Here is a 24,274-nt window from a genome sequence, read left to right as displayed (position 1 = left end):
TTTTTACTTTTATAGAAAAGGTCTATTGTAATTTAAGGAGCCCTGTGAAAGCCACTTCTCTTGGTCACCCAAGGCATACTGAGGCCGACCTCAGTACAAAGCTTCCAACATCTACCAGCCAGAACACTGGAAGGTGCAGGTCCCATCTAGAAAGAACAAAACATTAGGATCCTGTCTTTTAGGTAACAGCAGGCAGCCTCTTTAATAAAGGCTACCTTTTTAACAAAGAAATCATTTGTAAAGTTAGAGAAGGGCATTCAGAGGGCATTTCAGGCCAATAACAGTGCCATATGGGACAACTAGTGTTAATATTTGGAGGGAAAAATTTATGTTGAGGCCAAAGGTATAGAAAATTCTAAATGAGAGGTTTAGAGACCACAGTAGTGTCTATTTTGTTATTTCTGGAACTATAACCTTGAGCTAACAATTAGCTTACAAGGGCTGGGTCTGATGCCCTGAGGTGTGAGGTGGGGCTAGGAGCAGGACTTCTGCAAGGCGTCACTCCCTCCACAGACACCTGGGACATGTGACCCTGACTGCCTAGGCCTGATCCTGCGGCTTGTCGCCTCTTCCTGTGTACTCTGCGCACGTTTATTCTAGGGGAAGTGGTGGCAGGCCACAGCCATCACCACGTGTGGCTGGTGGCCCAGGATGTACTGGGTCTTCTCTATGGATTTTCTTAGCTATGGCAGGCGTTTTTGCTGTGTCCAGAAGCCAGCATCCTGTGCACAGGTGCACCTGTTTGCTTTCCTTCCTCCCCTTGTGGGGGTGGAGTTAGAGCATAAGCGTGGCAGCTGCAGGTTTTTGTAAGCGCTTTTGTAAAGCAGCTGATTTAAAGTTACTTTAGACTTAGAGGCCTGGCAAACTAGTTGGAATAACGTAAGTCATAAGGTACCATGCTACAGGTTTTTCATGGGAGGCAGGGTCCCAGTAAGCCCAGGGAGGGGAAGGCAGACAGAGACAAAGGACATGTGGTGAAACCATGGAGGAGGCAGAAAAGGTGTGCTGACATCTTAGGTAAGGGAGGGGAAGGCAGAGCCTGGAGGCATGACACATGCCTGAGGGATTAGCCATCACCTGTGTCTCTAGGTTGCTCCCATTGATTGGTACTGGCAGGCTTTCAGCAAAATTAAACCTCCACTCTCCGGTCACTGAGTAAAGCATGACCTCTCTCAGAGCTGGAACTGCCTTGAGGCCAGAATTGGCAAGGAGTGGCTTGCTTAACTCCATGATGGGGAAAGTTTTTTAGGAAGATAGGAGGAGATAGGCATGGTAAGCAGTGCAAGAAGTCTGCTTACATGGGGAAGGAGGAGGTTTGGGAGAGGAATTGGCTGATTTGGAAACTGGTTTACAGGCTAATAGAATGTGCGCAGGGCAACAGAAAGTACAGAGGGAGGGTTTGATGCAGAGATAGGGAAAGGATTGGACGTAGGAAAGTTCCTTCCATTTACCAGCACGCTCACAGAGATTGCATAGATCCCTTAAAATATCGGGATTGAAAGTGCCATTAAGTGGCCATTTGGAGGCATTGTCCATTGGATATTGGGGCCAGGCCTGATTACAGAGAAAAATGAGCTTTTGTGGCTTAAGATCAGGTGTTAGGCAGAGGGGCCCAAGGTTGGCCAGGAGACATCCCATTGGGGAGTCTGAAGGAATTTGGAAGGTCCAACACCCATGGTGAAGGCCTGACCTGAGGAGAGATACGGCGGGCGTCCCCGAAATATCAGGTCCTCAGGAGAGAGAGAGAAATGTGGAAAACAACCCCCAGAAGGAACGTCTTCACTACTGGGGGGTCCACAGTCCCAAGTGGGGAACTCAGTTCACGGGATGAGAGCGAGCTGTGACCTAGCGCTAGGGTTTTTGAGGAAATAAGAGAGAGACCACAGCTCTGCGTGCGAGGAGGACTCACCGAGGGAGAGCGGACCTTGAGGGAAGATTGGCCGGTGGTGGATGGTGGTTGGAGGCGCGCTGGGGAGGAGGAACTTCCCTGTGAGCTAGTGAGAGAGTGGCGCTTTCTAGGATTGGGGGTCCTGGTAAAGCAGCTCAGATTCCAGAGGAAAGCTGGGAGAGCAAGTTCAGTGCCGGGAACTCAACCCGATCCCGGGTTTCGGCACCAAATGTTAGGAAAAACGCCGCTCTCAAAGAAAGCTCAGGAGAAAACTCATGTCCATAGAGCAAAGTTTAATGGCAGGCCCAAACTGACAGGCTCGCAGGAGAAAAGATGGCGCAGCTCCGAGTCTGGGTGAGCAGTGGCTTTTATAGAAGGGGGAGGGTAAGGAAGTTAGTACAGGTGCAGTAGTCTCTGGTAGGGGTGGGGCTGTCTCAGAGCAGGAGAATTTGTTTAAGGGTGGGGCTGCCATTTTGGCTGATTCACAAAACGGTGACTTTATTGTTCAATCAGGATGTCCAACTGTTGTCTATTAGTATACCTTGGTATCATAAAAAGTTTACATTTATGATTGTGAAAGTTCTGTTGATGGGGCCTATACGTACTGATTGGTATCTCCTTTTAAGGAGGTATTCACCTCCTCTATAGTCTCTTGATTTTTATAAGAACCTATTCTCAAATGGTAACATTAGTATTAGTAAATATATAGTATGAATTTAAAATGGTTAAATGGACCACAACACAATATTTACTTTATTACCAGTGGATAATGAGCTGTGTTCTTCACTGGGCCCTGAAAATACACATTCATTAATTGTGGGTGAGAAAAACTTGCTGTCAGGTATGGGAGAACAATTAGAGACCATGTTTCCTTGTTACTGAGAACTTCTGAGGACAATAATAGCTATTGTTTTAGAGGGCTTGCATTGTGTTAGTTACTAGAATAGGGAATTTACAAACAGTACCTTTGGTTTTTTTGAGACAGAGATCCTCCTGCCTCAGCTTCCCAAGTAGCTGAGGTTACAGGTGTGATACATGCTCAGTTCCAGTATCTCATTTATATCCTATTGCAACTTGCATAGACAATTTTATGAATGCATTTTCCTGATGAGGAAGTAAAGACTCAGAAACATTAGGTCACACATCTAGAAAGAGACAGGCTATACTGTTCAAGTTCATTTCTGTATAACTCACAAGTCCCTGATTCTTCCAAAGCAATTTATATCAGGGTTCTAGAGAATGCAGAGATTTTCTTCTCACATTCTCCTGGGATTACAGGAAAAAAATCTCTCTTGACCCATACCCTTAAAATAAGTTATATGCAGCCCTGTATGTGGGTTACAATGGGGGCTGGCCATATTGTTGGGATGACCCACTTAGTAGCAAATGACCTTGGATAAGGTACCTCTTCCTTTCTCATGTCATCTCACCTCTTCAAACTATGCATCTCTTAATCCAGCATTTAGCTGATATTGTGCTTCCTATTTGTGTGAATGAATGTTTTCCTTTACTCATTCATCTTATAATCACTTATTTTTCATCACATATCACCTGTCCTGTATCAAACCTTGATAAAGGGGATGAATGAATGGAGAAATTTTTGCCGATCAAAGGGCAGCTTTGATTCCCTTGTGGTGTACAGCTTCTTCCTAAAATAACACAGACTAATGAGAGATTAATATCCAGTACTAGCAGTTCAACTGAGTTAATTACCTAGCATTTCTGATTTGACATCATACCTGAAGACATTATTTGTGGGAGAATAAAAGATTACCATCCATTCTTAATTTTCTTCAGTAGACAATCTGTCCTTCTTGGTAGAAGAGCTGGAAAATGGTTAGTCATCTAAGGAGTGCTGTTGAAATCAATCAGTAAATATTTGAATGTCTAATATATGCAAGCTAGTGTGCTAGGTGCTCCTCAAGATGCAGTCTTCGACTTTATTTTCCTTTTCTTCATACACTCACCTCCTTAATGACCTTGTCTCCCATAGCATTTTTTTCAGATAATTCCCAAGTCCACCAACTCCAATACTTACCTTCTCCTGAATTCTATTTCCAAATATTATCAGATCTCATAATAATGCTCCAAACTCAATATGTCAAAAAAGCAATGCTATTTCCCTTTCATAGAGGTATTATTATACCATTAATGAGAGGATTTAGAGAGGAAAAGGCTACAGGAATCAGAGAAGATCTTTAAGTAGTCTATTTTAGTAATCAAACCTTGAAATACATACAATTTGAGCTTAAATGGTAAGCATGGAAAATAAGGAACAATTGTAAGAATTTCTTCAGGTTAATATATTGCCAAGGATCATATAAAATATCATCAAATTATAGGAGGCTATCATTTGAATATCACTGTAAGATTTGGGAGCTTAGCCATGGTAATCTAATAGTGTTATTAATAATAATAATGCAGTATTTGGCATCTGAGAAATTTGTCAACCAAATTCACATAAATCATAATAAAAATATTTTGGTAACAAAAGAACAATACTTTTTCATTTGTGGAGCCAGTATTCTTTATCTTCCCATGGCTTTAGAGGCAGAGGTGTTTAAAGGAAGTGATATTTATAGATCATTTGTCTGATCATCAAAACAAGACTATAGGATTTCCTCTACTTTACAGATGGGGAAACTGAAGAACAGAAAATTAGGCCATCTATTTTCACACAATCGGACCACATAGAAGTTTCTGGATTCAGTCATATTTTATTGAAGATGCTACTAAGCTGCACCCTACTTGCCTCTTCTGCTTTAGTCCCTGATTAGTTCACTAGAGTATAGATAACAACAGACCAGGGGAAGCAGATATCTACCCTCATCCCCTGAAACAAAACATCCAAACCACAAACCACTCCAAATCAGCACCTCCTTCCACTTTCCTTAATGCCAATATTGTTCTAACTTACGACAAACTTAAAACCTTCAGTCATCTTTGACATCCTTCTCCATAACTGGTCAGTTGCTAAGTGCCATTCATTCTTTTCTCCTTGTTTTGTTTTGTTTTTATTTTTAAGTGGTACTTGAGTTTGAACTGAGATCCTCTTACCTGCTAGGCAGGTGCTCTACCATTTGAGCCACTCTACCAGCCCCACTGATTCTTTTTTAGTTCTGTCTCTTGTATCCATCTCTTCCATTTTTTAAATGTTGTCACAATCCTACCTCATTATTTATTTCTTGGGCCATTTTGGTACTGTATCAATGATCTCCCTGCTGATGTCTTCTTCAACCAATCAGAGGCACTGCTCCTAATAACACTTAAGAGGTAGTGTCAAATAATGATTGAAAGTCTGAACTCTGAGCGTGAGTTCAAATCTCTAGTTCTCCTACATACAGTTTGATCTTTTCTCATGTTTAAAATGAGAGTAATGATAATAGACTTTTCCTAGGATTGTTTTGAGAATCAAATCACATAATGCATTTAGAATACATTTGTAGAAAAATGCCTGGCACAAAGCACTCAATAGATGTTAATAGTTATTATTAATGTTACAATTCATATTAAAGTATAGTTTTGGTCATGTTATTTCAGTTGGAGGTAAAGATAAAATAAGTTCAAATCCATACTCTCTGAGTTTGTAGACCAATAATTAAAACACAAAGCTCAAAAAGGATAAAAAATGTGAAAAGAGATGTATGGTATTAGAACTGAAGGAAGATTAAAAGCTCATATACACCTGACTGTGCTTTACATTCCTTGGTGATCCTGGACCAGTGGCACCTTGAGGAACTGAACCCCTACAAGCCCTACCAAGCATGGGCAGGAAGGCAGGTACATGCTGACTAGCAGCAAGTCAATGTATGGCTCTTTTAGCTGTAATACATTACTCTCTAAATATATTCAATGAGAGAATTCATGCTTCTGTGCTAGTGATGATCAGTCACCAGTAAAAACAAAGGAGAAATAAAGTATGGTGGGATTTGGAGACATTGGGAGAGACAGGAATGAAGGCAGAAAACACATATGGAAACTTAGATTCCTACACAAACATGCACAAAGGGACTTGTACACATACTTTGATGTGATGGCTTCCATTTCATGGACTTCATGTGGACTCTTCAGATTCTTTGCTCCCTAGATGTAAGCATCACATATGCCTAACCTATTAACTTTTTCTCATGCCATTCTCTCTCTACTGCTTTCTTCTGGCCTATGTTATTTGAGTGCTTATTATCTCTCTCTCCCTACCCACCCCACCTTCCCTGCCCCAGAATTGTGAAGCCTTCATTATACATTGAAGTCATGTTAATGTTGCTGGTGCAGTCTATGATCAGAAGACTTCCAAATTCTTTGTGTCCCACAGGAAGTATCCATCACAGGACACATGGGTGTAAATGGAGTTCATTAAAAGTTAGGAAAGGGAAATACAAAGGGGAGCATGGTAGAGTGCAGGTACTTTTAAAACTTATGCTAATCTATGGGAAGGGAGGAACCAGGTGAGTCCCATCCAATAATCAACAAGTAGGGAGGGACATGGGTGGTTCTCAGCCAGGTGAGGGTGGTCTGGGCTGTCCCTGAGCCAGCCAGATGTGGGCAACCTACATATGAATCCTACTTCTAGCCTTCCTCAGTAATGAGTTTAAAGTTTTTTCTTCTTGCACCAAATATCTCAAAAAAATAATTTCTGTTTACCTCTCTAAAACTGTGTCCTGGTTTTATTACCAGTTATAGTTTTCAGGCTCTATTGTAAGCTTTTTTAAATAGATGGTATGTTTTATACTTACCATGTGAGTACTAAAGAAACATGAAGACAATCATAGAATTATTCACATTTGGAGAAGCAGGTTCCCCCTGTTAATGGGCAAGTTAATTTCAAAGACCAACAATAGACTATGCCTTGCTTCTATGTTTACCCAACTGCTTTTGAAGGATACTTTGTTGTTTAAAGACTTTTGTTACTGGGTGTGGTAATCCCAGAATTTGGGAGTTTGAGGCAGGTGGATCATGGGTTTGTGGGTTACATAGAGAAACCCTGTTTGAAAAAAGAAAAGAGTTTCATATATATATATATATGTTCATGCATATCTATTCTCCACCCACCTGTCTACCAGAATTCACTTGGCAAATGAAAACTAATTAAATAATTTGGAGGTATAGGAAATTTAAAACTAAAACTAGTTATACTTGTAAGAGCTATACCAAGGGAGTATAGAATGTGTACCCATCTGAAATAAGTAATTAAAACCCAGTTGAACTGTTTTTGAAGAATACCAACATAGAATTCTTGAATAATTTACTTGAAAGTAAGTTCATGTGATTTTACCATAACCTAATTATTTAACATCAACATCTGTTAAATAGGTGAAATTCTTTAGAACATATATAAATATTTAATATAATTTATGAATAGAAATCATAGATTTAAAGATTATTAAATGTGCAATCAGAGCTAATCCTCTGATTTCAAACAGCATAGTAACAGGTAATTTTTAAGGAAATGTTCTGCTTATATTTTCTGTCATCTTGTGCATGTTTTATATTTGGCCCAACTGTTCACTCAACCCAATTTCATATGTATAAATTTCCCTAGTTTGCCTAAGGGACAGATTTTGGGATTTTAAATTCTATTGATAGCTAATGATGGTGCAGTTAACACAAACCAACTACTCAGTTTCAGTAATATTTTGTTAATGTTCTAAGGATGATTTAATTTGTTTTTAAAAAACCAAATAGCCAGCAGTTTTTGAAACTGCTAAAAATTGCTTGGGAATGTTTAAAACAAACAAATATAATACTTATAAAACCTAGAGAAAATTTACTTTATGTAGAAATTTTATGACATTGTCTATGAAATGTCTAAGAAATGAAATAACAGGCTTTAAATATATGTTCTTCTCATAGAGCATTCCTTATCTTACAGATGAGCTCAGTGAAAATGTTAAGGCCTCGTCTCAATAGCATCCTTTTCAAGCTCACTTTTGAAGAACATGTAAACAACATCAAACCAAGCATCATAGCAGTAACTCTTGCTTGTGAAGAACTGAAGAAAAGTGAAAGCTTTTACAAACTTTTAGAGTTAGTTCTTTTGGTTGGAAACTACATGAACTCAGGCTCAAGAAATGCCCAGTCATTGGGTTTTAAGATCAACTTCCTTTGTAAGGTAAGATGATACTTTATTATGCTAATTTATAACCATTATCTTCTTGACCATGAGAAAGTTTCATCTAAATAGAAATAATACATAAACCACAAAACCAAATTCATTGAAAGTATGGATTTTTATGGTGTGTATTATCTCAATTAAAAGAAATAATGATTTAATGTTATTACACTTAAAATCCAAAAGGCTATGTGAATTCTTTTGTAATATATTACTTATTTCTTGCTGATTAAATCTTTCTGGAGCTTATAGATCAAAAAGTCTTTCGCTTTTATAAAATAGATGTGACATTGTATTTCAATCCCTTTATACTTATTTTATGTCTATCCAAAGAGTGTTTGAGAAGCTCAAATTAATGAGCCAGAATTTTGTCTTTGAATATGCTTTGCTTATTCTACTCTTAAGAAAATAATACTCCTAATTGTTGAGTAGTTTTGTATCAGCTAAGCTTACACAGGTTTTCGACTGCATTTTCTAAAAGCTTGAATAAATCAAGAGATATGTTTGGATTCAGTCATTTCATAGTATTGTTTTTTGAGACTTAACTCTTGTGAAAAGTAAAGAGAAGCCCAAAAGTGATTATATATATTCACTTCTAGTCTAGGGCAAACCACCATTATTCAAAGAAAAGATCTGTTTATTACAGAGAGAAAACTGAACAGCCTCTGAGGTGAATGCCTATAGTAAGGAAGTTGAGATTAAAATAAATCTGAAAACAAGTAATCCATCTTGAACATCTCACCATTCTTTCACTTTTCTTCTCATACCTGAAGACATCACAGATCTTTGTTTAGTTCTTGAAGTATACTATGACAGCATCCCAAGTCTAGGAAAGGATATGAATCTCTTTTTTGTTCATACATTGAATACATGTACATAACATATCCATGGACTACCATTTTAATATGTATCAAAAATGATTTGAGCCTGGACAATTGTAACACAAAAGATATATGGAATAACATTTATAGATAATAAGATATATAATAGAATTATGACTAGGTTTGCTTCTGATATTTTTTTGAGGCACTGTGTAAGGAAAAAATAGAGATCTTTTGGAAATGCCAGATTTTCTCAAGAGAACACTTTTATTTCCTCTTCTTGTAATAGTTGAGGATACTTGAAATTGTTTGATAACACCAATAAATCATAACCAAATTTATAAGATAAAACTAGGACTTTTCATTGTATCATATACCGCATACCCAATACTAATAAAGTCATTTCTTACCAAGATGCTAGTTATTTAGTGTATGTGCTATATAGTGTATGAATCTAAAAAGTTCTTGATGGATGATTATAAAATATTAAAGAAACATTAAAGACAGTATTGTTGGAAATTTATATTAGATATATATTTCTCATTTAACTCATATAAGAAAGATTTTAAATAAACTATCCTAATTTGAACAAATATGTCCCTTTATTTTTAAGTGTCTTAATTTCAACCTATTCAAATTACATGAACTAATTTCATTGAAGTAAGAATTGAATAAGTCATTTATACATAGGAACAAAAGATTACATTAATTTCATAGAAGGATTTTGCAGTTACATCTTATATTTTGGAAAGAGGTTTCTCCCTGTCATCTACCTGTCAAATAAAAGTTCCTCCATACAATGCTGATCTGACATCTATCACAAGAGGTATGCTCAAAGGATTCAACACAAAGATTTTTGCCAACTTCAAATAAAATAAAAGTCATCTTGTGGGAAATACTATTATGTAGAAATAGGTGTTCTAAAAGAGAAAGAACTAAGGATTTTTAAATACCCTTCCTGCACACTTTTCAGTAGGATTTTTATCTTCTGGGAAATACTTATAGGGAAATACTGTCATTAATAATGAGAAATATCATATGCATGCATGATATTGCCATAATGTCTTACGAGTAAAAGGATGTTCCTGGAATATAAAGGATTCTGAGTAGATGTAAATGTCTAAAATGACAAAATTTACTGAAGTGCATAGAAATAGGTTAGGTCTGTAATCTGTTCAAAATGGAATTAACTAACTACTGATACATGATTAGTTAGAACTGCTGTTAAATTTCACTTATAAAAGACTACTTGGATGATTCTTTTTCTTAGTGATTTTTATCTTTGCAAAAATTGCAGGGGGAATTCCTCATGTAGAATACTGATTATGTTTTAAAGATGGTACCATTTCCTCACCCAAAGTTTTCTAATGATAATTTCTTTTCTCAGTGATTTTAAAAGTGTAATCTATTGCATTTCACAAGAAGTTATAAAGTACATTAAAATTCTCACCTAGCAAAAATGGAGCCATGATGTAAGCAGTTGAGCTTACCAGATGTAGCTTATAGCAAGGTAATATTAAAAAATGCAGCTGGTCACAATTGGCTGCTATGATATTTGGGAAGAAAAGGAAAACAGATGGGTTAACCAAAATGTCAAATAACACTAAAGGGTATCATTACTGTAAGTACTACCCTCACCACAAAATGCTTTGTTAATTTCAACATTGAATTATCACTTCATGAGTCACCAAACTAGTGTACTGAACTGTAATAAAAATTATTTCAATGAAGATGAGTTCTCAATGTTATCTTGACCTGTACTTGCCAGTTGGTTATTAAAATTCTATCCAGTAGCAATGCTACACTTCAGGGACATTTGTTTTCAGTATGTAATAGCATATATAATCTGCATAAGAATAAAACATTTAAAAGTACTGAGCATTTCCTATGTACTAAGCTTTGTGGGTGTATCAGATAAGAATCTTTATTTGCATGCAACGCGAGTGGAATTTATTGGAAGGATCTGAGGTAGCTCAGTCAGAAACTGGGCAAAACCTGAAGAAGTTGGCCTTTAAAAGAATATCTATATGGCAGCTTAGTGAATTCAGGTAGCAGAAATGAATTGCAAGTCTTTTAAGGATAATGCCTTTGGAATGTGTTAGCAGCAATCATTTTCTTCCTTTTTCTCCTGTATTTGATTCATTTTCTAATTAAACAGATTAGCCTTGTGAGGATTACAAGGCCACTCCTTGTCCAAAGGGAGGGCACAGAACTTGTATTGACAATGCTACCAAGACTACCTTTAATGGTAGATTAGTCAGGACCTAAAGATTACTGCTACCAACAATAGGAATGCCAAAGGGTAGGGAAAAATGAAGGAATGTCATGCAGGCACAAACAAAGAGAAAACAAACCAGTGGTCTATATAGCAGAGGCATGTAAACGGTATAGTAGACACAAAGAAACCTCAAGAAGCTTGTGGTCTGGTTGAATGGCCAGGAAATAAAACATAATATTATATGATATCACAAGGTGGATTGTCAATAAATTTAAACAAAATTAATGGCTTTTGTTTGTTTTTGGCAGTAACAGGGATTGAACTCAAGGCCTTACAATTCCTAGGCAGGTGTTCTACCACTTGAACCACACTCCCAGCACTTTCTGCTTTATATATTTTTCATTTAGGGTCTGTAGAACCTTTCTTTTTCTGTCTTGAGTTAATATCTTCATCTGAACTATGACTTTCTAGTCATTCTAGTTGTACAGAAAGACACAAGAACTTATAATACCATAAGTAATGGTAATGCTTGTGTGCAGGTATGGAATATATCATAGAAAAACCCTAAGAAAACTTATGTAGGTTCACATGGAGAAAATTTTAGAAATCTTACTTTAGGTCATTAGGATTAATATGATAATGTAATTGTGCTAGGTTTCTAATATTTGCCATTCATGTAGAGTGTCTATAACAATAAAGGCCCCATATTCTAAGCCATCACATGATATTAGTGACAGAGTATTATAGGCCTCATCCCAAATGTACAAGGGAACACATCCATTCCTGCCACAGAAGTTGTAAGAAGAGAGGTAAAGTAAGTTTAGCTTCGTTGTGAAGTGTAAAATGACTTAGGAGAAAATATGACCTGTAAAGAAAAATGACTTCTGTCTATGGCAATAAAATTTAGAAATAGATTTCCAGGAGAAAATCTATAAAGAATTCTTAGACTCTGTAAGAAAAAAGTCATATGTAAGTTCTCCAAAAATTTCACAATATCTAATCATTTTTAGCCAAAATGATATGGATTGTGTCCATATAAACTTAAAATTTTAGCATAAAATGACATGTAGTTTGGTCTCTTCAGTCTATATAAAAAAACTGTCAGAGAATCAAAATACTTTGGTCAGTATATTAGTCAGCTCAGACTGCTGTGACAGAATATCATAAACTGGGCAGCACATACCATAGAAGTTTATTTTCTCACTATGTTGGAGACTGCAAGTCCAAGATCAAGGTGCCATTTGCTGTGTGGTGAAGCCTGCCTCTTGGGTTGTGAGTCATCCTTCTTTACTGGGTCCTCACATAGAGAGTTTAACTTACTATTTTATTTCTCTTTCTCCTTCACAAGACTCAGAACTCATCAGATTTGGATAGGTGCCTTGTTCTACAAGTGTCTCCCCAATGTTTATTGAATATTAAACCCTCAACAAAGTACTATCAAGTGAAAGCCAGGCAGTTGTGTTAAGTAAAAATTTGTTAATATTCAACATAGATGTTTAACATTTTTTAAATAAGAGTTTTTTTGCATAAAAGGTTTATTTTTATCAGCAAAACTACTATTTAATTTTCTTATGGTTTTTTTTGTAAAGACACAAAAATGTATTGTTTATTATAAATTTAAAACAGCAATTCACCTTCAAACATGGGTTAATAAATGGGTCTTTTAATTTAAAACCAAAATTATTTTTAGATAATAACCACTATAAGAAATGCTGAAAGAATACCTAACAAAAATCAGTAAATTCTGGTCAAAAGTCCATACATTTGGTTGCCCATGTTTTTATAGTTTACAGAGTACATTCCTTATGTTCAAGAAGGTTAAGTATTATTAGCTCTATTTTGCAAATTAGAAAACTAAAACCCAGTGAAGTTATACAATTTTTCCAAGATTATACACCTAACAAGTGTCTATGTTGGAACTTAAATCTAGTTTTCTATGTCCAAAATAGTATGGAACCCTGCCTCTCATTGAATTATGAAAGAATGTTTCGTTAGAGGTCCTTCATCTCAAGGAAACACTGCAGAGCTAACTCCGCCACTTACAGAGTTCTGAAAATGGAGAAAACTGCCTGTGGAGTTCAAGTTTCATAAATTGCTCTCTGGCAGTTTTTAATGAAACTTTTTATTTAAATTCAGTTGGAAGTAATTGTAGGCATATTAATATAAAGTTTTTCTTCCCATAATATATTTCAAAGCATCCAGGTAGTAGAGCCTATGTATTCAAAATAAAACAGTGCCTAATAATCTGAATAATTACAGAGCTTTCACTTATTATTGTGTTTTAGTTTTATGTAGGCAATGTTGACTGCTATTCTTGATATTTTGTAAATGAGGTTCTTCTGTCTGGAGAGGTGGTTTACAAGTGATCATTCAGTAACAAAAGCAGAGTTAGATCCAACCTTTTTTTGAGACTCAAATATTTAAGTAGATCATGATCTTTTTAGAATTTGCATTGAAACTTTTGCTTCACTGAAATATGTATTTTCCTATCAATGGTTGCCATTATATGAATTTGGGGGAAATGTTAACAATTTGCTTAGAAGAAAATGACTCTCAGGGTTATAATTAGTCTTGGAAAATAATCTATGAAAGGAAAGATTAGACTCTTGAGCAAGTATGGAGTAGGGTGAAATGTTAAGTCCTCTTTCCAAATTTCTTCTTCTTCTTGTGGGTCCTTTAAACTTTCCTTCCTGTGAGGCTGTTTGCAGAAAACAGTTTTCATTTGGTGATCTGTCCAAGTCTCTGTTTGGCAATCAGTGATATAAGATCTTATACTATAGCAAAATATAAAGGAATTTATTCATGGTACTTTGCATTTTAAAATGTCAGCATATAATATAGTGACGCATTATACCATTTGTTTATAATTCATGACCACTGAACACAAACATTTCAATTTAAGGGTCTGTCTGTACCTCATTATATTACATTGAAGAAAGAACATTCACCAGTTTAGACTTCTAAAATAACTAAGCACCTGAGAATGACACAAGGGCAGGATATCATTCTTAATTTTAAATGGTTTCCTGTGTTCAGCTTATGTAATGTTTGACCTTTATTTAAGTCCATTGTGTTTTATTGTATTGTGCTTACTGGGCACTCATTGAGAACCACTGAACAGTTTCTTGAGCTTAAAGGTGAATATTACATTTGTAGTGTTATGCCAGTGGTGACATTCTAGATTCAGGTTTTATAATTGTGCCTTGGACTTTGTTTACTACAGTTCTTCATGTAAATCAATATACCAAAATTTGTAATTATGAAATAGCAAACCTTAATATTACTTAAGTCAATAAGTTCAGAAATGTTTAGATTTATAGAACACTAAGTTTAGTTTTTTCAGGAAATGGTTCTTAGTAGGGCTTTTCATTCCCATATGTTATTCATTATACATCCTAAAGTACATACTGTTAATCTGTGCATGATGGACTTGTGCATGTTGGCAAATGGTAATGGCAAAAGATTTCTTCAGTCATATAATTTTTCCACTGATAAAGTTTCTTGAATGCCAGCTCAGAAATACAATGCAAGTTCCTCACCTCTAATGCCCTGCATGACATTTAATGTCTGAATGATAAACAGGCCACTTCTGAGTTTACCTTCTTTAAAAAATAAAGTCCTGTAAAAGTTGGAGACAGGTGATCATGGCTCCTTGATTTTATAGTCCTGTGAATACACTACTTTGTGTTTTGAAGATTATTCCTTAATTGGAAAATCAGTTCTTTTCTCATTTCAAATTTATAGAGTACCTTGTCTCTTTATCTGCTTACACAGATTGAGTGCTTAAGAATGAAATCTTGGTGAAGGAAGTGTTTGTTTTTGTCTTTATGTCTGTGCTTTCCTCTAAAATGGTAATCTCAATTTTTCCAAATGGCCACACATTTCCTAGATTTATGTTTATGTGGAGATGCATTATATCTTTCATATTCTCTGTAGCCCATGTTAAGAAACCAAGATGGAAAAAAAGACTAACTTTGTGATATGCCAACCACAGCAGGGGTTAAGTTATGTGATCATTTTAAGCACAGGAATTAATAAAGTTTGTACATATACTTCTTCAAATTACTATACTTATGAAAGAGTATGTCTCTTAGAATATCTTTATTGAGTGCTTGAGCTATCAATGAAAGAAATTTTTAATTTTATTCTCCTCTTTACCTTTAAAAATATGGATGTCTCATGAACTTATTAAAGATTTTTCTCTAAATTGAAATATTCATTAATTTATATTCATTGCTGCAAATGAATCAGTGATTACTTTAAATCTAACACTTGTTTATTTTCTCAGAATTTGATTACCTCTGTTTAGATATTACCTCATTTACAACACTATAGGTTAGGTGAAAACATTATTATACCCCTAAATTTTTAGTTTATTAAATTCTTTGGAGAATAGTAGTTTGTAAGTTTAATTTTCCTAATGCCATCTTGATTAGCATTCTTTGTCAATACTGCCTGCTTTGAAGACTCACCAGTTTTTTTCACCCTTTTTTTTCTGTTATATATGTTAAAATGTTTTGGTCCATAAATACACACACACACACACACACACACACACACACACACACACACGCCTTAACTGTGTAAATGAATATTGTGGAACACTATGCTCTTTCTGCTTTTAACTTACATGTTACAGTTTTACCTGCTTCCTAGATGCCTAGGTAACTTGCTATAATGGGTATATATACAACATGCCAAACTGGGTGTGTGTTCACACAAGTGTGGAGTGAGAGAGACAGACACAGGGGCAGACAGATTGAGAGATAGAATGATGACAGAGAAAGAGAATGAAAGAATGAAAAGAATCAGGAATGATTTTCAGAATTATATAATCACAGAAAAACAGGATTGAGTTAAATATTTGTTCTTACATATGAATCAGCAGATTTGTAGAGAGCGTTAAAAATGTAAAATAAGAGTTGCCAAATTATGTTCCTTATCTTTTATCAGTAATTACTACTAGATATTCAATGATATATTTTTGTATATAGAGGTTTAATTTGTTTTCTACAAAGGATTAATGTATGGCTTAGTTTTTAATTTATTAAATACAGATGCATTTCAAAGGAGCAAAAATGGATATTTCTTTTTTTCATTAAAAAAATTTCCTCTTATGCACTAATACGAAAAACATTGTCAAATTAATCCTGTGCTGTAACTATGCTTGTGAAAAATCATTGTGACTAAACAATAATGGTTATAGTTAGCCATTCCATTGAGTAGTGTAGCTGGAAGAGATGAATGATTCTCCAGTTTATAAAATTTTGGGGAAAGTTCTCGATGAGTCCCCATGTATCAGAGGTAGCAATAATTGTTTTCAGCACTCAAGTAGACAAAACAATGATGATTCGTGGTACTAGCTGTAGGTCTCACTTGGTTCACAATGAAGACTGTTTCCATAGAGGATTTAAATGAACCCAGCTGGCATAGTATTCTGTGAATTGCTGTAGTCATTTTCTGAGTATAATCTTATGACTGATTTTGTAATTCTCACAGTGAGGGAAAGTCGACAAAAATGAAGAGCATTTAGTGAATGTAATTAGTAGGTTTGAAAACAAATGCATTTTTATTCAATAAAAGGTCTGTTCAAAAGGGATTTTAACCCCATATGATATTTTTGCTCAAAGACATGACTACTGTGACTGAATGTGGCCAGTCATTTTACAAGCTGGTTTTGTAACTTGTCAAATGAAGCAATCCTAATGAAGGCATTGCACAACCTTCACAAGGAGAGCCAATGACCATGGAAGGAGGTTTTTGGAGTGGTAGTTGATGCTGAAATAAAGCTCTGTAATAATTTTAGAGAATCTAAGAATTATTTCTCTTCATTTAAATACTTTGTACTTGGTACTTGGGCAACAAGGTGGCCACATTTTTTGAGTCTTTACTCTCTGTGCAACTCAGTGCTACAAGTTTTGCAGGGATAAAGAGAAATAAAACATATATCTCTAGTCCTTGAGTCACTTATGAGTTAGCCGCTAGATATAGAACATTGTAATACTAAAGCAAGAGACAGGAAAGAACAGAGAGGAGTGTGTGGGGGGAGAGAGGGAAATGGATTTTATATAATAGCATACATGAAAAATAAATTACGTAGCTCATAAACACTAGCTAACTCACTATACAACAATGAAGTGCTCTGTTTGACAGCATCCCACTGAAAAGGGCTCCACTTCTGTGGAGAAGAAAAGAACAATCCCAGACCATTTACAATATGTACTTTGCTTCTGTTCCACAAATAATGTTTTCAATTTTATTTTTCCTGACTTTGTCATTGGGACAAGAGCAGAGCTTTCCTTGCTGTTCAGTTTTTTCTTTTCCTTCATTTTCTTTATTTAAAATCTGAATTCTCAGAATACTGTCTTGCCTTTTGTGCTTCAAAAAGAGTATGTTTAAAATTGTGTGCCAGGTTACTCCCTACTTTCTTCACTTAATTAAATGTTAGTATTTTTAAAATTTGAATAAAATTAATCAGTACCTGTTTAAAACGGTAATAAAATAGTACTACTGTAGGAACTATTGTATGTCCACATTCCTCCTGGTTCACTAATTAGGCACAAAAATAAAATATTCCTTTTAGCAAGAGACTGTCATGAGATTTTTCAGATAAATATGAGTGAAGAAAGTTGCTATTTAATGCTCAGTGTGAGGAATCACTCTAGAATCCACGCATCTGGGTCTGAGGAAATAAATATTTTGAGGCTGACTATTTGGAGAAAGGATCTCAATTTCAAGCAAGTAATTAGGAACACATATGTATTAGTCTTTTTTTTTTTCTGTGACAAAATATCTGGAAAAACAACTTCTAGGAGAAAAGATTTATTTGGGATCACCTTTTTAGTGGTTTCAGTCCATGGTCAGCTGGCTCCATTGCTTTGGGCCTTAAGATTAGGCAGAATTTCATGGTGGCTGGAGTGTGTGGTAAATCAAACCTCATGTCAGACCGCATGTCTGAACTCATGTCAGAAAGGAGTGGGGGCGTGGAAGGAGGGCTGGGGACAAGATATACCCTTCAAAGACATGCCTTACCTCCTAATACCCATTAAGCTATGAACTCATCGCATGAGCTCTTTGGGAGAATACTTCATATCTAAACCATAACAACAAATTAGAACAGAATATAAATCTGTTTTGAGAGAAGCTGGAAAGCATTTTAAGCTTTGGGGAATGATGTAAATGCTGGAGTCTAAGAATTTTTCATCAATCACAGTCTGGCCCATTTTTAGGTCCCTTTCTGGTTCCAAATTTCAACTTTTATGAAGTATATGAGAAAAACCAGTGTGTTTATTGAATTCTTACAGCATTTCCATAGGACATTTGTTTATTCGTTGTCTTGTTATTTTATCAGAAGTCAAAAGTGTGTATGGCTAGAAGAGATTTGAACCTAACCTATAATTTTATGGTATAATTGTCATATGATAAAATTTACTCACTTAGGTATACTGTTGGGTGAACTTTGCCATTTTTATACATCTTTGGAACCTCTACCACACTTAAGCAGAATAGTTTGTTCATGCCCCTGTGCAATTGATCTCCACTTCTACCTCCAGGCACCTACTGCTTTTGGTTACCATAGTTTTGCCTTGTAGAATTTCTTATGAATGAAATCGTAGAGTTATGGATTCTTTGCATTTTGTGTGACTTCTTTCACTTAGTATAGTGTTGTGGCACATATCCATAGTTCACTTTTACTGCCAACAACCATTCTTACCCTGCATTTTGTTTTTCCATTCATCAGCAGGTAGACATTTGGATTAATTCAATTTGGGGGCTGTTATAGATAATGGCCCCATTAATATTCAATGTATATTACATAAATTCATTGATCTTGGGTAATTACATAGATGTGGAAAAGCTGGGTCATATGGAAAGCATAGACTTTTAAAAGATATTGTTTTCTAAAGAATCTGTACCATTTTGCATTCATATGTTTAAATTATACCATATTAATACCTATAATTTTATACCTAGCAGATTAGCAAAAATTTTAAATTCTGATAATACCCAGTAGGAGTAAGAGTTAAAGACAAAGGAAACTACTGGTAAGAGTATAGCTTGGTCCATCCATTTTGGAAAACAATTTGGTATTATCTAAAAATATTGAAGGTACAATACTCAAGAAATGTCACCCATAGCATATACTGTACATGAGAACTTTGGACACATGTATAAGAAAGATCACATCATGAATGGTAAAAAGGCACTCCACAGAATGGGAACAGATATTTGTAAATCATGTTATTTGAAAGGAGATTAATATCCAGGATATATAAAGCTCTCATATAACTCAAGAAAAGTAAAATGAGCCATACAGTTCAAAAATAGGCAAAAGATTATTTTAATAGGCCTTTCTCCAAAGAAGATATACAAATGGCCAATAAGCACATGAAAAGATGCTCAACATCACTAATCATTAGGGAAATACAAGTCAAAGCTACAATGATATACCACTTCACATTCATTAAGATGACGACTATCAAAAAAAGTATTCATAAGGATGTGGAGAAATTGAAATCCTTGTGCATTGCTTGTGGGAATATAAAATGGGGCAACCCCTATGGGAAACAGTATTGTGGTTACTACAAAAATTAAACATAGATAGCTACCCTGTGATGCAGCAGTTTCGCTGGGTATATACAGAAAAGAATTGAAAGCTGGTACTCAAACAGGTAAGTTTATATACGAGTATTCATAGTAGCATCATTCTTAATAGTCAGAAGTTAGAAACAACCCAGATGTTCATTGATGGATGAATGGATAAGCAAAATGTGGCACTTACATACATAGAATAGCATTGAGCCTTAAATAAAGAATGAAATTCTAGAGGCTGGAGATACAGCTCACTAGCAGGATGCCTGTTTAGTATGTGTATGGCCCTAGTTTTGATTCCCAGCACCATCAAAATATAAAAGAATGAAATTCTAGTGCTTGGAAAAACATGGATGAACCTCAAAGACAATATGCTGACTGAAATATGCCAGACACATGGCAGATACTGAATGATTTGACTTACATGAAATACCAAAAATAGTCAAATTCATAACTCTAGAAAGTAGAGTAGTAATTTCCAAGGATTAAGTAGAGAGGAGAATGGGGAGTTGGTGTTCAATAGTACAGTTTCAGTGTGGGATGATGAAAAACTCTGGTGATGGATAGTGGCAGAAGTTGTACTACAATGTGAATATCCTTAATGTCACTGAACTGTACTTAAAAATGGTTAAAATGTTAAATTTTGGTTTATGTGTATTTTATCACAATGAAAGAGAGTATTCACAGCAGCATTTTCTGAAATGTCAGAAATGATGATTTCCACACATGAAAAATTAAAACCTGCTAAGGAAAATGTTCAACAGGAGAATAAAACTAAAGTTAGTTATATCTGTATGGTGTGCTAGTATGTAATAGTGAAAATGAATGAATACAGCTACTGGCATCAACATAGTTAAATAATTCCTAATCAGCTACTTCTCAGTCTTGTATTTTAATTATGCTTTCCAAAAGTACATGAGTTAGACCATTAAAGTTGCTCTTACACTAATGTTAAGCTTTCAAATGCCATGCTATTTATTTATAGTGTATATACATAGAAAAATAGTTCCATGTACCCTTCGGGTGACAGTAGTAATCTTCGAAAGTATCTGTGTACCGGGAAAACAACAAGAAACATATTTCACTGACTCTCAAACTCCATACAAGCAATTTTGTTAACTAAAATGCTCATTATAATAATAGCTAAGGGTTTTAGTTAATTGCTTAAATCATGTCTGAGAGGAAACCATTTAACAGCCAAGATATATTCATGTTTATGAACTGTTTCTATACCAATTTAAAATAATTTGATTTTTGTTAAGACTGTTCCCACAGGAATTTCCGTTTGGTAAGGCTGCTACACCAAGGTTGATTAACTGAAAGCTCTTGAAAGTAGCAGACCAGTTTTTCTTTGTAAAACATAGACATGTTTCATTAATTCATTCTGGTCTTTCAGAAAATGAGCACAAATGTTTGTTGATTTGCCATCCGTCCTGGCTACTTCAAGCTAATGCACATGCAGTGCATTTTCCTTGAATAAGTGAGACTGGAAGGGAAAAGGCTGAAAAGTAGAGTGGAAAGGGTAGGAAAGCAGAATTTGTCTTTTCTGAGGAACTAACATCATGACTGCCTTGCTGGTCCTGAAGGTGGCAATTGAGATGAATCCTTATTCAATTTAATGTTGTCATGGTTTCAAGTTTAAGTTCTCCTTCCACAGATTGCTGCCATAAATTAAGCTAACAAGTGTAAAGCTCTTAAATTGCTTGTTTTTTTTGTACAATTAATATCATCTGTTCCATTTTTGTTAGAAATACCATTATAATACCAAAATCAAGAGTGTAAAAAGGGACAATCAGACCTACATAAAGAATGAACACATCTTTCTACCATAAATTGCATTTGGTTGAATTAGTGTCAGCTTTAGTTATGTAGTACCCCAAAAAAGCATTTTTGGTGGCAGGTTTAGAAATAAAGCCAGGAAAGTATGTATTAAACCTATCTAGTCATAGCTATAGAGCTAATGTCTTTATGGTAATTGCAATCCTTAAAAATACATTATCTTTTTCAATGTTATTGCAATGTGTGGTAGTGTTGAAGAAAGCAATAATTTGTAAACAACCCTTGACAGAGAGCATAGAACGTAATTTTGTTTAAATAAAGGAGCCTACCATTAGAATTCATGTGCTATATCAAGTTTCACTGGCAAGCACTAGTAGTTTTTTGATATATGCACTGGAGCATTCATGATTGCTTAAATATTAACTGTTCCATGAATATACAAATATAATGAGGGAAAAAAAGCCATGATTAAGGAAAAATTTTTACTAAAAGAAATAAAGTTGTATTATCTGATCATATTGGTAGCTAGATGGTTTTATTTCAATGACTCAACCAGATTCCCTCACTGTATTTCTGTAACTCATTTCTTTTCAAGGACAATCCAATATAAATGAGCACTGCATGGTGTTCCTATATATTAGGACTGTTTCCTTGACGCAGAGGGAGGAGGCAATTTTGGTTTTTTTCTCAGTGCATGGCCTACTATGTTTGTATAAGTCCTGGGGGAAATGGGGAGATCTGAAAGGGCTTCCTTCAGATATATAGGCATGGACTTTTATCTCACATTAAAGTTTTAATAGCACTTTAATGATAGTCATGCTTCACTATGTCTAGAAACATTTCTTTAAGTAATATGCATACTGCTTTACCATTTCATTTCTTCTATCCTTTACGTGCCAATCAGTTTTTGTCTCTGATCAATAGACATTCTACAGCAATTTGTGCAAGACCTGGTGCTCCTTCTGCCCATGTTGCTTCTGTCCAGATAAGAACCATCCTCATGATCCTAGCTGGATATCTATTCCTGTACTCATTCCGATATTTCTCTGTGCCATTTTTCAGTTGAGGTGTAAAGATTGCTTTGGGCAGAGGCATAAAGTCCACCACTTTTTTCCTGTGTAGTGTAAGCTAACACACAAATCTAACTACATTCCAACTTCTTGGCCTTCAACCCCAAAGGGGGATGCTGATGTGAGTAATATAGTGTCAACATATGGCAGTTTTATGCACAGGGATGGTACTTCTTCCTTTTGTTCTCTTTTTCTTTTTGAGGTTGAGAAACTCTGATTTATTTATATTTTTAATCTTTTTTTTATTACTGTGGTGCTGGATGGGGGTACATTGGAGTATTTGCAAAAGTTCTTAAAATGTATCAAATATATCATGCTTGAATTCACCCCCTCCACTGCTCTCTTTCATCCTCCCCTCCCTTGATTTCTAGAACAGTCTCAACAGGTATCATTTTTGCATTTATGTACATGTGTATACATTATTTGCACCATCTTTCCTCCCCACCCCGCTCCCCCGCCTCCAGGCAGAACCTCTTCCACTCTCCTGTTCTTTGATTTTGTAGAAGAAAAAACATAAAAGATAGTAAGAAAAACATGGCATTTTTGCTAGTTTGAGGTAAAGATAGCTATGTAGGGAGATTCCTTGTGTTATTTCCATGCATATATGTGCATATTTGAATTACAACCCAAATTGGTTCATCTCTACCAGACCTCTTCACTAGTCCTTCCCATAGTAGCCCCTGTCAGTTTAAGATTACTATATTCATTCCTATAAAGTGAGCACATCAACCACATTCAACTTTTTGGTTTCCTTCCCTTGTCCTATTTCTCCTGTGTGCAGTCTCCCTTAGTGTGACCTGTGTCCAATAATATTGCTGCATTTGTTTTAGGTCTCTGATCTGCATATGAGGGAGAACATACAATTTTTGGCCTTCTGAGCCTGGCTAACTTTGCTTAAGTTGATGTTCTCCAGTTATATCCATTTACCTGTGAATGACAAAATTTCATTCTTTGTGGTTGAATAAGATTCCATTGTATATAGATACCACATTTTCTTAATCCATTCTTCGGTAGTGGGGAATCTTGGCTATTTCCATAACTTGGCTATTGTGAATAGTGCTGCTATAAACATGGGTGTGCAGGTGCCTTTGTAGTAACCTGAGTTGCATTCCTTTGGGTGCATCCCTAGGAGTGGTATTGCTGGATCATCTGGCAGATCTATGTTTATTTAGTTTTATAAGATGCCTCCATATTGTTTTCTAGAGTGTTTGTACTAGCTTATATTCCCACCAGCAGTGTATGATGGTTCCTTTTCCCCTACATCCTTGCCAATATTTGTTGTTGTTTGTGTTCTTGCTGGTAGCCATCCTAACAGAAGTGAGGTGGAATCTTAGTGTGGTTTTGATTTGCATTTCCTTTATGGCCAGGGGTGGTGAGCATTTTTTTTATGTGTTTTTTAGCCATTTGGACTCTTCCTTCGAAAAAGTTCTGTTTAGTTCAGTTGCTTATTACTTTATTGGGTCATTGCTTTTGTTCTCTTTTATCTTTATGTACATGCACCTAGCTTCTGATTACATGTGAGTAAATTCCATTTGACATAGGACTCAAGGCATTAGACTCCTTAGAGCTATTGTAAAATAGCTACAAAATTCAGACATAGAAAACAAATTAGCAATACAAGAACTTTTATGGCAAATGCTGAAATTTGATGCCTGCAACTTAAAATTTGTTATTCAGATTCAGACTTCTTGAGTAAATACGTGAGCAAAAATTCAGATTTGCTAATAAGAAGTGAATTTGTAGCTTGATTTTGCTTGGAAGGCATGAGTGATCTGCTAGGTATCTAGTCCATCAGTC

The 24,274-nt window shown here is 35.5% G+C and overlaps 1 protein-coding gene across 4 annotated transcripts in view; it reads left to right on the top strand.

Annotated features, from left to right (window-relative positions):
- Diaph2 (diaphanous related formin 2) overlaps window positions 1–24,274 on the top strand; it is an 879,521-nt gene that overhangs the window by 444,635 nt on the left and 410,612 nt on the right. For all 4 annotated transcript variants that reach the window (XM_074062667.1, XM_074062668.1, XM_074062666.1 and 1 more), the window contains one exon: window positions 7,758–7,997. In XM_074062667.1, the coding sequence (XP_073918768.1) occupies window positions 7,758–7,997 (240 nt within the window). The remainder of the gene's footprint in view (window positions 1–7,757; window positions 7,998–24,274) is intronic.

Source organism: Castor canadensis, chromosome X, assembly GCF_047511655.1.
Source record: "Castor canadensis chromosome X, mCasCan1.hap1v2, whole genome shotgun sequence".
NCBI lineage: Eukaryota > Metazoa > Chordata > Mammalia > Rodentia > Castoridae > Castor > Castor canadensis.
This window is presented reverse-complemented; position numbering and strand designations above follow the sequence as displayed.